Here is a 17,299-nt window from a genome sequence, read left to right on the forward strand (position 1 = left end):
TCCACACAAGTCACCTTTAGATCCTTTGAAAACATATTTCCAATGGCAATGAGCACCCCAGTGCCCAGACCATGGCCCCTCGATGCCATTGTCTAACGAAAGGGACCAGAAACTGCTTGAGCAGGATGATGCCAGGCCTAGGGCAGGGAAGTATCCAGTGAGCTGAGAGGGAGCACAAAGAACACAGGAGCCAATGGGAAGGAACTCCAATGCCCCAGTATACAGCCCACAGAACGAGTAAATGTAAAAGCACACTGCTGACTGAGCAGAGGAAGGGTCCTCTTAGCAAATGACAAGGGACAGAGCGGGGGGAGGAGCACCCCCAGCTCACAACCACCCTGGGGCAAACGGCACAATTTAAAGGACCCATTAGTGGACAGCAGGGGTGAGCCTGATGAGGAACAGTGTTAGCAGTCAAAATGGAGGACAACTGATCTAAACTGGCCTTTGTGTGCACATGCATGTACACATACGAACACATACAAATACATACTGCCTTAAAACAAGACATGAATACAGGACTGCAGTACCACATGTAACTAGATTTTGATCAGACATGGTTTACACAGACTGCCTGTGTCACAGACAGGTGCTTTAAATCACACACCATTTTGAATAAATCAGTATAATTTAAAGTGGTTAAATATATAAACAAAACCTGACTTACCAGCTGCAGGGCAAAAGCCATCCAGGGAATGGTGTCCCTAAGAAACTTACTTCCTGTCTGGTTTAACTAAAGCTACTGGTGAGGGAGGCAACTTTGCTCTTCTCGTCTTGAAGGAAACGAACCAGGCAGCCAGCTAGCTTACCTGTGGCACCACACTGCCAGCAGTCCTCCAAAGAACAGGACCAGGAACGCCATGTAGGCGACCCACATGATGACATACATGGCGTCCAAACCTAAGATCCTCCAGGGCACAGGGGGCGGTGGGGGCTGGGGTTTGGGGCCGCAGACGGCAGAGCAGTCCTGGCAGCTACACGGCCCTGTGACCTCATCTACAGACTCGTTGCAGCCTTTGGTGGCATTCCTCATGGGTTCCATTCCAAGAACCGAAAGATCTACAAGAAGAAATCATGCTGAATCAGGACCTCACGAGAATCCGTTCCAAGTTTTGCACCTGCTTACATTTAAACCCCATGGAGAGCACACAGGGTACAGTGGGGTGCAGCTGAACACCAAGGACAGAGCACTGCTGGGTAAGCACGCATTAGGCTTTGGTGCTGTCTCTTAGGGTTTGGGGGTGGGGAGGTACTGAGAGTGTCTTACACAGGCCAAGCTGGCCTAGAATATTCATAGCTGTGTGTAACTGGGCTTCTGACTCGTCCCCTTGTACCTCTTGAGTGCAGGTGTGTGTACCTGGTTTTGCGCAGTGCAAGCCTGAAGGCTCGCAGGCAAGCACTCTCAGCTAAGTTCCCCATCCCTGATCTGTTCTGATGCCAACAATTCTGTGTACAGCGTGGGCCCTGATCTTCCACCAACCATGTAAGGTGGATCCTCAACGTGTCTGGCTTCCATTCTGAACGGCTGGCCTAACACCAGGGTAGACACGACTCAGCTTTTAGAACACACACATGCATGCACACAGTTCAGTATTTTAGTAACGTTATCGATTCCTAAGAGCGATTCCTTTCTCACCCAGCCCTCCTCCCAAGTTAAACCAGGTAGGACAAATGTCCGACTTCTCTCTCTGAATTTATGTTTCTATAGCTGATTATGATTCTTGAGGTTTTTTTTTTTAATTTATTTATTATATATAAGTACACTATAGCTGTTTTCAGACACACCAGAAGAGGGCATCAGATCTCAGATGGTTGTGAGCCACCATGTGGTTGCTGGGAATTGAACTCAGCACCTCTGGAAGAGCAGTCAGTGTTCTTAACCACTGAGCCATCTCTCCAGCCCTGATTCTTGAGTTTTTGGGTTTTTTTTTTTTTTTCCAGAGCTGAGGACCGAACCCAGGGCCTTGCACTTGCTAGACAAGTGCTCTACCACTGAACTAAATCCCCAATCCCCATTCTTGAGTTTTAAAGCAAAATAATAAACTCAGCTTCAGCTGCCGTCCCTACCTGAAAATACGGGGATGATGGTAAACGGTGCTTGCCCGTTGTCTTTGTTGAACATGTACTCAATCCAGTTGGTGGCATTGCAGGCACGGGCATCCCTTCCGCACAGGAGTCCTAAGGCCTTCTCATTACTGGAAGGCGCCTCCACATCTCGGCAGGCATTGTACATTGCTAGAAGAGCAATCCCAAGGGAAAGATGGAGATGTTATGCTTGCTCGAATTCACCACTCGGATCCTACTGAAGGCCTCTGTGCTGGCACACAGGAGTCAGCAGGTTAGAACCTGGGGCGCTGCAAGGCAGGGAGGGAAGGAGACGCAGAACAGGAAAGGGAACCAGGACCAACTGTTCTCCCAACAACTTCCAGAAATCCTACCCACATTATAAAGAGGCCCTCAGTTAGGGTCAGGAGAAAGAACCTCATTTCAGCCACTCTGCAGTGGAGACCAGGAAGTGGGAAGACTGAGGACTTAAAGGGATCACACATGAGTCAACTTAGTTATGACTTGTGGGTCCCTACTTGGGACTGACTTCCTGGGGTCATCTTCCCCTGAACTCCAAGGAGACAGCTGCAGTCGCTGTTTTACCCACCCTAGACAGGCAGATCGGCCAGTGTGACAGGGGTTGGGATCGATTCCACTTGGCCTCTAGCCTGTCTGGAAAGGACACTCTCGACTGTGTGAGCACTGAGGTGCTGTTTGGAGCCCTCAATGCTCCTGCCTCAGTTCCTAGTGTATGAGGATTACGTGAGGCTCCATGCTTTCCTTTGTTTCCAGATGTGCCATGGAGCTTAATAGGGTTTTGAAGTAAGGACACAAACATGAACAAAGTATATTGTATGTACGTAAGAACAAGAAAGTACTACAATGTAGCTCATATTCTGCGTGCTGTTTTAAAACACCCGAGCCAAAAAGCCATACTGAAGATCTATCTTTAAAAACACAAAATCACAAAACGACTGTGAGTCGGGCTTGTGAGTGCATACCTTTGATTCTAGCATGTGGAAGGTGGAGATAGTATCAGGAGTTCAAGGAGTTCAACCTTTGTGATATACTGAGTTTGGAGCCAATTCTGAGGCTGTCTCAAAAAACAACAAAACCCACAACCCACACACAAAAAAACTCCCAAATAAAATCTTTACTGAATGCTGGGGATGTAACTACGCATCCCACAATATATCCACCTGAGGCATGCTGGACCACGTGACAGTCTCACAAGACCACCAAAGTACTGTCAATCTGCTGCTGAAGGAAGATTCTCTCAGGGGTCTGGAGAGATGGCTCAGTGGTTAAGAGCACTGACTGCTCTTCCAGAGGTCCTGAGTTCAAATCCTAGCAACCACATGGTGGCTCACAACCATCTGTTATGTCCAAAGACAGATGCAGTGTATACATATAAATACAATATATAAAATATAATATATAAATATATCTTTAAAAAAGATTCTCTCTGATGGATGGAGCTCCCGGGTCCCCTATCCCCAGCATCTCCTGCAGTTACTTTGATTTAACTCCTCCGTCCTTGTGTACTTTTCCATACATTTTCATACATTCTTTGGTGAAGTGTGTGTTCAGACTTCCTGGCCATTTTTGAACTGACACTTTACTTTTGTAAAGTTTGGTCAGTTCCCTGTACGCTCAGGTAACTGTTCACAGCTGATCAGCGGCGTAAACACCCCCAGTCCTGGTCCTGCTCTCCTCCTCTAGCCGTTAGCACTCTTCTACAGTGACCTCAGCTGGGTCTCCCTGCTCACACACACTCATGGTTTCTGTGTGTGGAGTCTTCTTTGCCATGCACATGTACATGGTCTCCATAGGTCTCCCTGTTGGTATGTGTTCACAGTTTGTGTGCCGGGGGTTGTAGAGATACACCCTCACACACATACCCACATTCATGGCTCCTGTACAGGCTCCCTGCCCACAAGTGCTCATGGTCTCTGGGTCTCTCCGCCCGCGTATGTTCGGTGAAAGGAGACACTGAATGTTTTGAGATAGTGGCGTACTCATCTTCAGCTGCACCAGGCATTGCGAAATCGTTTTTCGGACGGTTTCAAACATTTACAGCAGTCATAAGGGGCAGTCAGTCTATTGACTCACTATTGCTTCATGCCCTTACAAAGAGCCGGAGCCGGCAAGCTTACTCTGTGCCAATCTGATGCGGCACAGGGAAAGATACACCGGTGTGTCTGTATTCTGTGGATTGTTCTGGACTCTAACCGCTTTTGGTTTCTGCCTTTATTTTCTTGTCAAGAAATATTTTACCTTAAAGTCATTTTAAAAAAAAACTCTGTTTATTTGTACAAATTTCCAAGTATTTTTACTCTGTACAACTTTTAGTAAACATACTGAAACACAGATGAATACATAGCTTGATATTGGTTCCACGCAGAGCCAGCGCTGGCCGGGACACTCTCCCTCCTTGGGCTGCTGCATCATATCTTCTGGAAGATTCTGCCATGTGTGTTCCTTTTGCGAATGGAACTTATTTCCAATGAAGTGATTTAAAGATTCTGTTTGTTTTTAGTTGTTTGGAGATACAATGAATGAACTTCAGACTGACCTTCAAATGCTAACAGTAAAGGTGTGTGTGACCATAGCTGGCTGAGTTACTTTTTAAGTTGGCTGTTTGTTAGGGGTTGGCCTGGTGCTGCCGTGTATTAAATCCTGGCCCCTAAGATCTGGTTGCAGTCTTGAGGACGATCTCGCCCACACCAAATGATGTTGTGTAAACTATGCTCGCCTGTGTTCTCTGATTGGTTAGATAAAAGTGGCTGACAGCCAATTACCGGGGAGAACAGAGGTGGGCGGGGCTTTGGTTCCTGGGCTGAGGATTGCAGGTAGTTTCATTTGAGTGTGGGTCTGTATGTGGGTCTCTGTATGGAGGGCAGGTGCCTCCAGAGAGCAGAGGTAACAGACCCCCTTTAAGTTAACAAGGTTACAACTGTGTTATAAACCACCAGGCGTGGGTGCTGAGACCTGAACTAGAGTCCTCTGATAGGGCAGTGAATACACGTAACTACTGAGCGACCACTCCAGCCCCCACGTTAGAAGAATTTAAAACAGATACTTTAAAGAGACAATTTTAATTGTTGTAGCACAAATCCCAGATACAGGCAAACAATGACCACCGAATGTCCTGAGACTGTGACTCTCTACACAGCGGCTAGGATGATAAAGGTGCACACCAACCCAGAGCCCTGACCCAGCTCATCACAAGGAAGAGTAGCTCTGCCCACTCACCATTCGCAAAGCTCCGTCCGACGTAGTACTCTAATTCCTTTACATTTGTTTTATTTTCCCGAGTCTCGGGGTCGAAATAATCTTCAGTTGCTGTCACATTCAGAAACTGACTCTGGTGCGGGCTACATGTTAGCTCACAAAACAGGGTCATCAGGTTATAAAAACATGACGGACACCTAAAGAAAAAGTAAATTATATTTTATGATTTTATGTATATCAGTAAACATAAAAGGTGAAATAGCTACAAATTCACCTTCAATAGTATTCAAAATTCACTGAAAAGAGATGAGTTACCATGAAAACATAGCAGACTCAGAAGATGTTTAATCCTACCTCTCCCAGATCCACACATTCTTTTGATTTTCTTTTTATTTTATGTGCATCGATGTTTTACTTGCGTGTATGTCTGTGTGAGGGCGTCAGACATATACAGCTACAGAACTGCAGTTATAGACCACAGTGAATATGGAATTGAACCCAGGTCCTCTGGAAGATCAGCATTCTTAACCATTGAGCCACCTTTCTAATCCTTAGACTCATAAATTCTTAAAACCTTATTGTAACATAAAGAAATAGCTTTTAAAACTGTGCTAATATTACATTTAATTTATTCAGAAATAATTAAAAAAAAAAACACGAAAGCTTTTCTGAATTCTGGGCTTTGTAACTAGAGATTTCTAACTTTATTCCCAAAACCGTCACAGTTCTGATTAAGAGAATAAGGGGTAGGTGTGTGTGTGTGTGTTCATGTGATAAGGACTATTACAGGATTTATACATCAGCTTCCACCTGAGAGCCAGATAAGGCTAGCCGCTCCTGGAACACAGGAGGACTCGACTCCCCTGAGAGTCCTGAAGATTGAAGAGCCGTCACCCATGAAGCCTTGGATCACAGGAAAAGGTAAAAAGCAGAGCGGCCACAGCAGTGCTTTCTCTGTGCATTGCAGCAACACACAGGCGTCCATGAAGACCATAGCTGACAGCTGTCCTTTGGGTTCAAAGTTTAAGCTCCTAATGTTGACTTGTGCATGTGGCAAAAGGGTTCTCGCTCTCTTTGGTCCACATTACCTCACTGCTCCGTGGAGTTCTAGAAACAGGAGCTTCTCTTGCTATTATAACTCGAGCTTTACCCACTGCTAACATGGGAAGGGGGCTAGCTATGGTAAATGTTTATATCCATAATCCGTCATTTAGAGTGAGTCGTAAATAAATGTGATCTGACCAGTGCCAGGAGCCTAGGGTGGCCTGAGTAGATCCTTAGCTCTTGGCCCATTACTACACCCTGTGACAGCTGAAAGCACGACTTAGCAATGGCTTCCCACTCGGCACTGCCCACTTCTCAGAGGCAGGGAAGGGGCCTGCTGCCTACAGTGATTGATAGCTAGAGAGGGCGTCTTCCCTCTTCACCTCCTTCCTCATCCACCTTTACGAGTGTGCTAAAGTCTGGATAATTTACAGACACCAAAATCTGCTGCTCTGAAGAAAACCACTGACTTGTTCTTTGCACATTTGAAAACTGCTAGATAGGCTTAAAGAACGTCCGTTATACAATCGTTTTGCACTGGCAACTATGCCAGAATAAGTGTAGCATCTAGGAACTAATGCTATCACAGCAATTCAGCACAGACAGATCTAAGAGCCGACGACCTGAGTTTGATCCTTGGACCTACATGGTGGAAGGAGAGAACCGAACCCCAACTTGTCCTCTGATTTCCATGTGCATACGCACACGGTGTGTACACAATGGTGCATACACTCACAGGAAGCAAATAACTGATTCCCATTTGTTACGTGCACACTGCGTACGCATATAAGCAACTATAATAAAAACTTAGAAAAGAATGAAGGAGTGAGAAGGACTGAGGGAACCACACAGATGGAGGACCTGGGCTCTGAGCAGCACAGCAGGGGCCACTCCTCACCAAGTGCACAGAGGCTCTGGTCTGAGAGGCCCTAGGCCACTGTGCAATTCTCTTTGCCGCCCAGGAGACCTCAAAGGAAACTAAGTCTTCACTCTGGAAGCAACTAGGAGTTGGTCATGTGACTTCCTTTTGCCTTCTAACACACCACGAGTACCTTCTCAGAGTACAACAGAGCCAAACCTGGTCTACAAGAATACGCCAGAGTGACCCACTGTTTGCTGGTGGTCAGCCTACCTGGACAGAAACTGCAGGGGCAGCTGCAGGTTGCTCTTCAGTGTCTGAAGCTGCTGAACGTCACAGCAAAGACTGACATTGCCAAAGAAGAGTCCTGGACAGAGTTCCTGTGAGGAGAGAGTGGTTACGAGACAAGCTCAGTCGCTTCTGGGACATGAGTGCTTCACCCATTATTCTCAGGCACAAGAGGTTATATCTGAGTCGCATGAAGTCTGCCATTCGGAAAGTGGGGACTCAGCCAGGCAGTGATGGGGCACGTCCTTAATCCCAGCACTCCGGAGGCTGAGGCAGGCCCGATCTCTGAGTTTAGGACCACTGTGGTCTGCACAGACTTCCAGGATAGCCAAGGCTATGGAGAGAAGCCCTGCCTCAGAACACTCCCCTACCCCCGGAAAGGAAGTGGGGACTCACAAGAAGTAGCAGAGAGAACTCTATATTTTTCCTTTACTGCCTGGCTTTCTAAGTCAGCCTATTCGAGCTCAGCCACAACACTATACCCACTCATCACTCCTGGGACAGTCAAGACCTGTACGTGACTCTGAAGAAAGGCACAGGATGTTGAAGCAACCTGGCGCGCCACACTGGGTTACTGACACCCTCACTGGGCTACTGAAGCCCCAAAGCCAGCCTTTTCAGCTTGATTTTTCCCAGTATTTCTTTTTCTAACAGCCCCAAGAATCACACTAACGGAAAGCAGCATCCTGGGAGGCAGCCAGGAATCGCAGGCTCGCGGGGATCAGAGAAATCACTAAAAGAGGAAGAGACCGCCAGCTTTTCAGTGGCAGAGTCTAAGAGGAAGCAAAGTCTTGAAATCTAGGAACAACAACAAAGCTAACTGCTAATGCATTCTGCAGAAGTGACAACATCTGGGGACCAAGGTCACCTCTAAACAGAGACTCCATACTGGGAAATTCCGGGAGACACAGAGTCAGCACCTGGAGGATTAGGCCAGGAGCCTTTTATCAGCTCTGTTATGGGGTTCAGGTTGGAGTCTAGGTTAAGATTTAAGCCCGAAGAGCTGAGGCAATGGTTCAGCAGTGAGGACTGATCTGTGGAGAAATCATGTTCAGTTCCCGCCACCCACACGGTGGTTCACAACCCAGGAGACCCAACTGACCTCCTGTTTATAAAGGTGTGCGCACGCACATACACACACACACACACACACACACACACACACACACACACACCTCTAAAGTTCTAAGCCTTTACTCTCACCTCCGGCATCCTGGTACCGTCATGTAAGGCACGGCATATGCTTGGCACTCTCAGAGCGGCACACTTACCTGCACTAAGTCATAGCCGTCCTTTGGGAGGGGTTTCGGTGGGCCCGAATATTCACAGTTGTACCTCTTATCTCCAAAGGCGACTCCACACTCTCCGTACCAGACACAGGACTGTGAGAACACCTACGGGAACACGGAAAACAGATCTTAGCAAGAGAAGGTGCTCAGGCAACCAACCTTTCACGCTACCTAGCGAATAAAGTAACAAAGGTTCTTGCTAAACCTGTCAAGAAAGGTTAATAAAGATGGAGCAAGCCTGGTGTGTGTGTGTGTGTGTGTGTGTGTGTGTGTGTGTGTGTGTGTGTGTGTGTGTGTGTGTGTCTTATGTCAGCAATCCCAGCACTCGTGAGGCTGAGACAGAAAAAGCATGAGTTCAAGGCCAGCCTGGGCTGCACAGTTACAACAGATTTGCACTAGCCAGTAAAAAAAACAAAAAACAAAAAACTGTCTCAAAAACAAAATGCACTCGCCTGTAACCCAGCTACTGGTGTCTGACACCTACATAACACACACACTCTCTCTCTCCCTCTCTTCCCTCTCTCTCTCTCTCTCTCTCTCTCTCACACACACACACACACACACACACACACACACACACACACACACACACACACACACACATATCTTTTAAAAAGCACCCAGGCCTAAAACCCCAGATGGGTCAGTGGTCCAGGAATGGAAACTATTTACCGGAACCAGACTTCCCACTTAAAGAGAGGGTCCGGTTCCAGCAAGTTAGGTAAAAGCAATATTGTACTTGGCAAGTCAGTGATCATTAAGACGCTGTTTTTGGGGGAACTGCACAAAAAAATATTAAACAACCAAAAGGAAATTTCTCCATATGTTTAGGTTAATACTATTGGTACTTCATAAGTAATCAGAGAACAAAACCCATAAATATTACTAACCTTACCTAAAAGGAGGCACAAGAATAGACAATGTGACCGTCAAGGAATGCACGTGCTAAATTTAAGGACCGTCAGCAAGGCAACGTCAACCTAGCATTTCTTATGAAAATGTCTCAAGAGCTGCTCATATTCCCCACGTGACAGTCACAAGGCTGCCTGGAACTAGAGAAGGAAGGGTTCCTGTGAGTCACCACCCTGTCAAGGGTGCTGCCCAGAGGTAGCCATACTATGCTTCACAACTGACTCGGCACAGATGACCCAGCAGCCCAGGGACACTGGCTTAGGAAACACAAACATAAACCAAGGAGCAAGCTGGATCCTAAGATACCTGTGCCAAGCCTTAAACACACTGAACAGGGACAAGAGGGCCAGTCCACACCGGCAGGCAGCTAAGTCAGTGTTCTTTTTTTTTTTTTTTTTAAAGAATTATTAATTGATTGATTTATTTTATATATGTGAGTACACTGCAGCTGTCTTCATGACACCAGAAGAAGGCATCGGATCTCACTGCAGATGGTTGTGAGCCACCATGTGGTTGCTGGGATTTGAACTCAGAACCTCTGGAAGAACAGTCAGTGCTCTTAACCTCTGAGCCATCTCTCCAGACCTAAGTCAGTGTTCTTTAGTTCTCACCAAGATGCAGGTCCAGAATATAAAACATGGTGGGAGGGGAGACGGTGGGACAATCATAAACTAGACCAGGGCGCGCGACTGTTGAGGGATCCAGAATCAATGTGACTTGTTTCAAATCCATCCTTTGGGTAGTAAAATAAACATTACAGGTTGCTGGATTTAGTGGTGCATGCCGCAAACCTCCTCTACCACACAGGAGGGGTGAAACTGGAAGGAGGAGAGAAAAGCAGACTGTGAGACCGTCCGGGGCAACTTGGAGCCCCGCCTTAACAGACAGGGGGCGGAGCTAGTGGTAGACCAGTTGTTCAACATTCGAAAAGCCCTGGGTTCAAAACAGCAGAAACAAAAACAGACGCTCCCAAACTGCATGAGACACAAGTTTCTGCCTGCATCTATGCCTCTGTGTGTGTGTGTGCATGTGCCTGTGCGTGTGCGTGTGTTATTTTGAGGCAGGGGACAGGGTCTAACTGTGCAGGTCAAGAGCAACAAGCTGCTTCTATGCTGGCTACAGGCCTACAGCCCCACCCCCTTCTGGACTCACTGCAAGCTCTATGTTTAGGAGAGGAATTATCCAAATGGGGAAGTATTGATATTTTAAACTAAACCCAGCAACTCTAGCAGAGAACTGCACTCTGGCCTTTCAGCAGGCCAGTGCACACTGATGTAACTCAAGTTTTAAAAGGTCAAAGCTGATTAGAGGCGCGGGTGGAGCTGACTGATGTGTTTATAAAAAGAGGAGGGGATATGTCCTATGGAGGTGTGGTGAAGTATGGGTAAAAGGGGTGCCTCAGCGGGCCCATGCTGAGACGTCCCTTTCCCCTGAGGGACCAGCCACAGGACAGTATAGTAGAGGATACAGTTTATTCAGGGCATGGGGAGGGGAGTTAAGAGGATAACAGGGGCAGAGAAAGAGAAGGAGAGGGAGAGGGAAGGAGAGAGAAGGGAGAGAGAGAGGGACAGAGAAATAGAGGTGGGCCATGAGCATGTGGAGAGAAGGGTGAGGGGAATGGGGAGGGAAGGGACAAAGGGGCAAGAAGGTAAGAGAGCAAGAGCGAGGAGGGGGCAAGCAGCCCCCTTTATAGCGTCAGGCATACCTGGCTGTTGCCAGGTAACTGTGGGGCAGCACTCAGAATGCTAACAGACAGTTAAGTACAATTTAAACATAGGGAGCCTTCACTCCTCCTTCAGAACTCTACCAGCTGCCAGGCCAGTCTCACAACAGAATTCAAAGGAAAATTCCAGAGGCCAGTTAGTTTATTTGAACAAGGTCAAACTGAGGGAGTTCCGTAGGCCATGGCCAGCAGGTTCTGAGCTGGGCATTCCAATAGTGTGACCAGATGGCGCTGACCACAACAAAGGGTGAGATAGATAAAATGAGGTGACTGACTGTCCTAAGCTCCACCCCACAGTTACCTGGCAACAGCCAGGTGCCTGACTCACTATGAAAGGGCTGCTTGCCCCCTCCTCACCCTCTCCTGCTCCTCTCTCATTCCTGCTCTTTCCCTCCTGCTCTTGCTCTCTCCCCATTTCCTTATCCACCTTGCTCCACATGCTCATGGCTGGCCTCTACCTCCCCCCACCCTCTACCCCGTGCCTTTCTCTACCTTTATTAACCTCTTTTTCTTTCTCTCCATCTTTATTAACTTGAGTATTTCTTATTTACATTTCAATTGTTATTCCCTTTCCCGGTTTCCAGGCCAACATCCCCCTTACCCCTCCCTCTCCCCTTCTCTATGGGTGTTCCCCTCCCCATCCTCCCCCCATTATCACCCTCCCCCCAACAATCCCATTCACTGGGGGTTCAGTCTTAGCAGGACCCAGGGCTTCCCCTTCCACTGGTGCTCTTACTAGGCTATTCATTGCTACCTATGAGGTTGGAGCCCAGGGTCAGTCCATGTATAGTCTTTAGGTAGTGGCTTAGTCCCTGGAAGTTCTAGTTGCTTGGCATTGTTGTTCATATGGGGTCTCGAGCACCTTCAAACTCTTTCAGTCCTTTCTCTGATTCCTTCAACGGGGATCCCGTTCACAGTTCAGTGGTTTGCTGCTGGCATTCAGTGGTTTGCTGCTGGCATTCACCTCTGTATTTGCTGTATTCTGGCTGTGTCTCTCAGGAGCGATCTACATCCGGCTCCTGTCGGCCTGCACTTCTTTGCTTCATCCATCTTGTCTAATTGGGTGGCTGTATATGTATGGGCCACATGTGGGGCAGGCTCTGAATGGGTGTTCCTTCTGCCTCTGTTCTAAACTTTGCCTCCCTATTCCCTCCCAAGGTTATTCTTGTTCCCCTTTTAAAGAAGGAGTGAAGCATCCGCATTTTGGTCATCCTTTCTGAGTTTCATGTGTTCTGTGCATCTAGGGTAATTCGAGCATTTGAGCTAATATCCACTTATCAGTGAGTGCATACCATGTGTGTTTTTCTGTGATTGGGTTACCTCACTCAGGATGATATTTTCCAGTTCCATCCATTTGCCTATGAATTTCATAAAGTCATTGTTTTTGATAGCTGAGCTTTATTAACCTCTTACTCCCCTCCCCATGCCCTGAATAAACTATCCTATACTATGGCATCTTGCGGCTGGTCCCTCAGGGGGGAGGGGTGCTTCAGCAAGGGCCCAAGGCACCCCTTCCCCACACCTCCATAGAACATATCCTCCCCGCCTTTATCTTCTTATAAACACATCGTTGAGCCTCTGATGGTGCCAGTTAAGTGGTCCCAGATCAACAGCAGTTCTTTGACTTTGATTAAATCTATACTGGTCCAGGGCAAGCATCAGCTCCAAACCCAAGGCCCCAACAACAGAACCCAAACAAACAACAGAAACCCAGCCAAAAGGCCAGAGAAAATGACCTCATGTGGTTCCACAAAGACCTCCTTCTAAGCTGCTGTCACCGATGGTAAAGCCAAGTGTTTCTGCCCCTTTGAAAGGAAGGAAAGGTCAGAGCTCTTTGATCCCAAGAAGTCAATACTGAAGTCAGTAACTTGAGCCCACTACACTCTGAGAAGTTGCTTAACCTTTTTAAGTAGAACAGAAAATATTTGGGGTTTCCTGGCCGTTCAAAGGCAGTCAGTTCACAAGTCTTCAGTGGTCCTAGCCAGAGTGGCCCAAGTGCTCCTAAGAGTACTCAATGGTTCACAGGCCTCATGTGTCAACTCAGCCAGACAGGTATCTCTCAGGTACCCCACTAATGCATCCAAGGTCACGAGGGCACTAGCTAAGCCAGGGTGGAAACTGAAGCTTTTGGCTCCAGGCACTGACTCTCCATAAAAGATAATTAGGCTACAATTAGAGCCATCTCAGGTGCTGTATCTGCCCACTCCCACCTCGGGCCTGCCCATGCACCTCACCTAGGAGAGCTGAGGTGAGAGGCTTTATTTTCCACCTTAAATGTCCCCAGCCCCTCTTCATATCTACAGCAGGGAGAGCTAGATTCCTCCCCGAGCCTGTTCAGGGAGCCTCACCATCTGGTCTCTTTCTTATCAGCATGCTAACTTCCCTGTTCTTGGTATCTGCACTTGCCCATGGACACTAATTTCCCAGATGCCCCTGCTTCAGACAATCTCTGCACACGTCTGCTCTCTGCCTGCCAGCGCTAGTGCTCAAGGGGACACTAAGCTTTCTCAGTGCCTCCACAGCTTCCCCTGGTAGGGCTCCCTCACTCAGCCATCTCTGCAGTCTGCAGTTTCCAGGTGCGGCCTGACACACTGCGGCCTGGCTCTTCTCTTCTGTCCCCTAAGAGACCCATCTGCGTTCACTTGTCCCTGCCTTCTTTACTACCTATGGCTAAAGCCATTCCCCGGTCTCCACCTCCCTTGAGGTACCTGCTGATGTGTCCCTCCAGAGCTCCTGCCAGATGTTCTAGTCCCATAAGGACATAGCACATCTCCCACTCTTAGTTTATGGGCTCTAGCTAAGAGTGTCCCTACTGTCACAATCGCCACCCAGAAAAGACCTGTGACTCCTGTGATCCAGATGAGCAGGTAAAGTGCCTCATCTGGAGGACTGAGTCACGGCAGAGCTAGACCGCACCTACCTATAGCCAAGGGACCACAGATTTAAGAGAGACAGGGCTGGGCCATGCTCAGCTCTGCAACCTATGGAGGGTCTCACTGGCGCCTCAGAGTCAGGATCCACAATCTCAAAATCAGCACGGACAGTGGGCGGTCAGGGCTTCTCTGACAAAGAGGATGGATGTGTCATGAAGTCATTGCCACACTGGCGCAACCATGCTCTGGGGGCAAGTGGAACTCACGTGAGCCATATACTTCCCTTTTAGACAAAGAACCCGACATCCGAACTTAAAGCTGCCTGCACTGTGATACGAGAACCCTGAGTATAAGATAAGCGTGGTAACACACACCCCTAAGCCCTGCGCCTGGATTGTGACTGGAGGCTGTCTTAGCTGGGGTTTCATCACGTGAAGAGACACCATGACCAAGGCAACTCCTATACAGGACATCACCTCCCTGGGGTGGCTTACAGTTCAGATGTTCAGTGCATTATCATCATGGTGGGAAGTGTGACAGCATGAAGGTGCTTGAGGAGCTGAGGGTTCTACATCTGGATCCAAAGGCAGGCAGGCAGGAGGAGACGAGACACCTCAAAGCCCTTTACTTCCTCCAACAAGGCCACACCACCCACGAGTGCCACTTCTCATGGGTCAAGCACATTCAAACCACCACAAGGTCAACCCAGGCTACAGACTGTCACCAACCCAACCCAATCCAGCCGAAAGGAAACCAGACGGCAAACATTCCCCGGTTTTAAACTCAGAAACATTCTCTTAGGAAAGGAAGCATTATGTGCAGTATTAAAATGAAACTCACCCGTGTTTGGGGTCATCACCACAAAGTGGACCTAACCACAGCAAGCTGTGTTCTAGAGAGGGATAGGAGCGAGGGCTGCACAAGTGAGACACCGAGGCCACCGCACACTGTGTCGTATGTCCCTCACCAGACAAAATGAAAGCTCAGTTGTCAAGAGCTTCAGATCCCTGTCGCCACTGTGGGGTCAAACAGGACCAAGGACCACAAATCCGAGTGCCACGCCACACAGCCAAATCCCTCACCGTACATCCTGCTGACTTAGGCAGTGAGATGTTGCTATGTCAGGACACCTGAGACTAGTGATTAATAATAAGCAGAAAGGTCTCTGGCTCACAGGTGTGGGGCTGGAGGGACTTCATCTGATGTTCTTGCCCCCACACTTTGTGGTGGAAAGAAAGCAGAGGGGCAGAACTCAGACAGGAAAGGACCGCCTCACCATTTATTAAGATCTCCTCACTTCCACAAGGTGCACCGATCAATCTGCCCAGACAGAACACTCATGGCTTAATCATCGACGCTGTTGCGGGGGTGTGAGTGTTCAGAGGGAGCTCCAGCAATGTTAGGAGGGAGCTCCAGCAATGAACTCTGTTGGCACAGTCAAGCCGACAGACACACTAGTTACTCTTTACAGGTTCTATTCTTACAGTGACACTCTTAAGGAAAAGACAACATTAATTATTACATTTTTGTCCATTTCTAAAATATTTTAGACTGTAGAGTTTTCTTTAATTGCAAATCAACACATGCCTAATCACAGATATCCAGAGTTTGCACACCATACTGACTTTAAACCAAAAGGCCTCTCTTAGATCTTTACCCTACCCGTTTTTCAGATTGAACCAGTATAATTTATCACACCCAGATCTTCCTAGCTCTCTAACTTCCCCCACGAGTAAAAAACCAACGGTCACATATGCAGAACCATACACTTGTATGGTGTCAACTCCCTTCCACAGAGCGTTCCTTGGCTCTTAACTACCCTCTACTATTTTTATCTAAGACCTTAAGGCCAAACTCCAGTCACAGAAAACCAAGCCGCATTGTTTCTTCCAGACTCTAGTATCATCCACATCTCTAATGATCTTTGCTTAAGTGCCCTTCCCAAGACTCATTTCCTCATAAGCTGCACCCTGACTGGCTCCTTCCACACTGGTCTGGTGTGAGGTTTCCCAAGTAGGTAAGCTGCATTCACAGAGCAGCAGCAGCGGGCTCGGCACAGGAGACCAACCCTTCCTCACAGTCACGGAGGCCACGTCTCTTGCTTGCCATGGTGACCTGTTTTAGTCACACCCTGAGAGCTCCCCGGTGGATCCACTAGGGCTAGGAACTGATAAATTCTGCCTCTGAGGGCCAAACATTAAATAATGAAAGCTTTTAAGACTTCAGGTCTCTGTGGCAGATACTCAACCCTATACCTGTAAAAGTTCAAATGCAGCCATAACAAGAAGTAAGCAGGTGTGCATGTCCCAAACGTGTGGGCTAGGCCACAGTTTGCTGGTTGTCGCTCTAGGATCAAGTAAAAAATTTGTGAGGTCTGAAAGAATATTTTCTTGTGTTTGTCTCGATGCCCTCATTAAGACCTCAACAGCTGGGCCCAGGTGTTAAGTCTTCCTTCGAAATACCCTGAGCAAGGCATCCGACCTTCATCGGTTCAGAAACCAGCAAGACTCACAGTGAGTTGAGGGAATCTCACTGGTTTCATGAGCTCAGAGATGAGAACTCAGGACCTGGCTTCAGCCCAGGCCTAGTAGTTACAAGGCTAGGGAGGCTCTACTTTCGAAAAGACAGGTCAGGTGGGATTTAATTACTAGAAATCTCACTGAGTCAGAAAGGTGCTTTCAACAGTTACAGGGTCAGTACAGGAAGATTTAAGAAAAATTAACCCCTCAGCCATCTACCAGAACCTATAATCTGAGCTCCTCTCTACTGTCCATAAAAACAGATGAAGTGAGGGTTCCCACACTACACAGAAGACATTCCAAACAGCAACATATCCTCCTGGTAACCTCTAGTGAATCCTACCAAGGTCTAAACCCATAAATCCAGAAGGAAGCCAATGGTGTGCCAGGCACACGCTGTGTCATTTCTCATTCACCTCATTAGTTTCTAACATTCCATCATCACAGAACGTGAGAATTTACAGGTACGGGAAGAAAGGCTCAGAAACGACAGTCCATGGCAGAGCTCCTAG

The 17,299-nt window shown here is 47.8% G+C and overlaps 1 protein-coding gene across 2 annotated transcripts in view; it reads right to left on the reverse strand.

Moving 5' to 3' along the window:
* Npc1 (NPC intracellular cholesterol transporter 1) overlaps positions 1–17,299 on the reverse strand; it is a 45,617-nt gene that overhangs the window by 21,801 nt on the left and 6,517 nt on the right. For both annotated transcript variants that reach the window (XM_039096607.2, NM_153624.2), the window contains exons 2-6: positions 8,743–8,865; positions 7,457–7,563; positions 5,302–5,477; positions 2,068–2,235; positions 810–1,059 (exon numbers count right to left, since the gene is read on the reverse strand). In XM_039096607.2, the coding sequence (XP_038952535.1) occupies positions 810–1,059; positions 2,068–2,235; positions 5,302–5,477; positions 7,457–7,563; positions 8,743–8,865 (824 nt within the window). The remainder of the gene's footprint in view (positions 1–809; positions 1,060–2,067; positions 2,236–5,301; positions 5,478–7,456; positions 7,564–8,742; positions 8,866–17,299) is intronic.

Source organism: Rattus norvegicus, chromosome 18 (genome assembly GCF_036323735.1).
Source record: "Rattus norvegicus strain BN/NHsdMcwi chromosome 18, GRCr8, whole genome shotgun sequence".
Taxonomy (NCBI): Eukaryota; Metazoa; Chordata; class Mammalia; order Rodentia; family Muridae; genus Rattus; species Rattus norvegicus.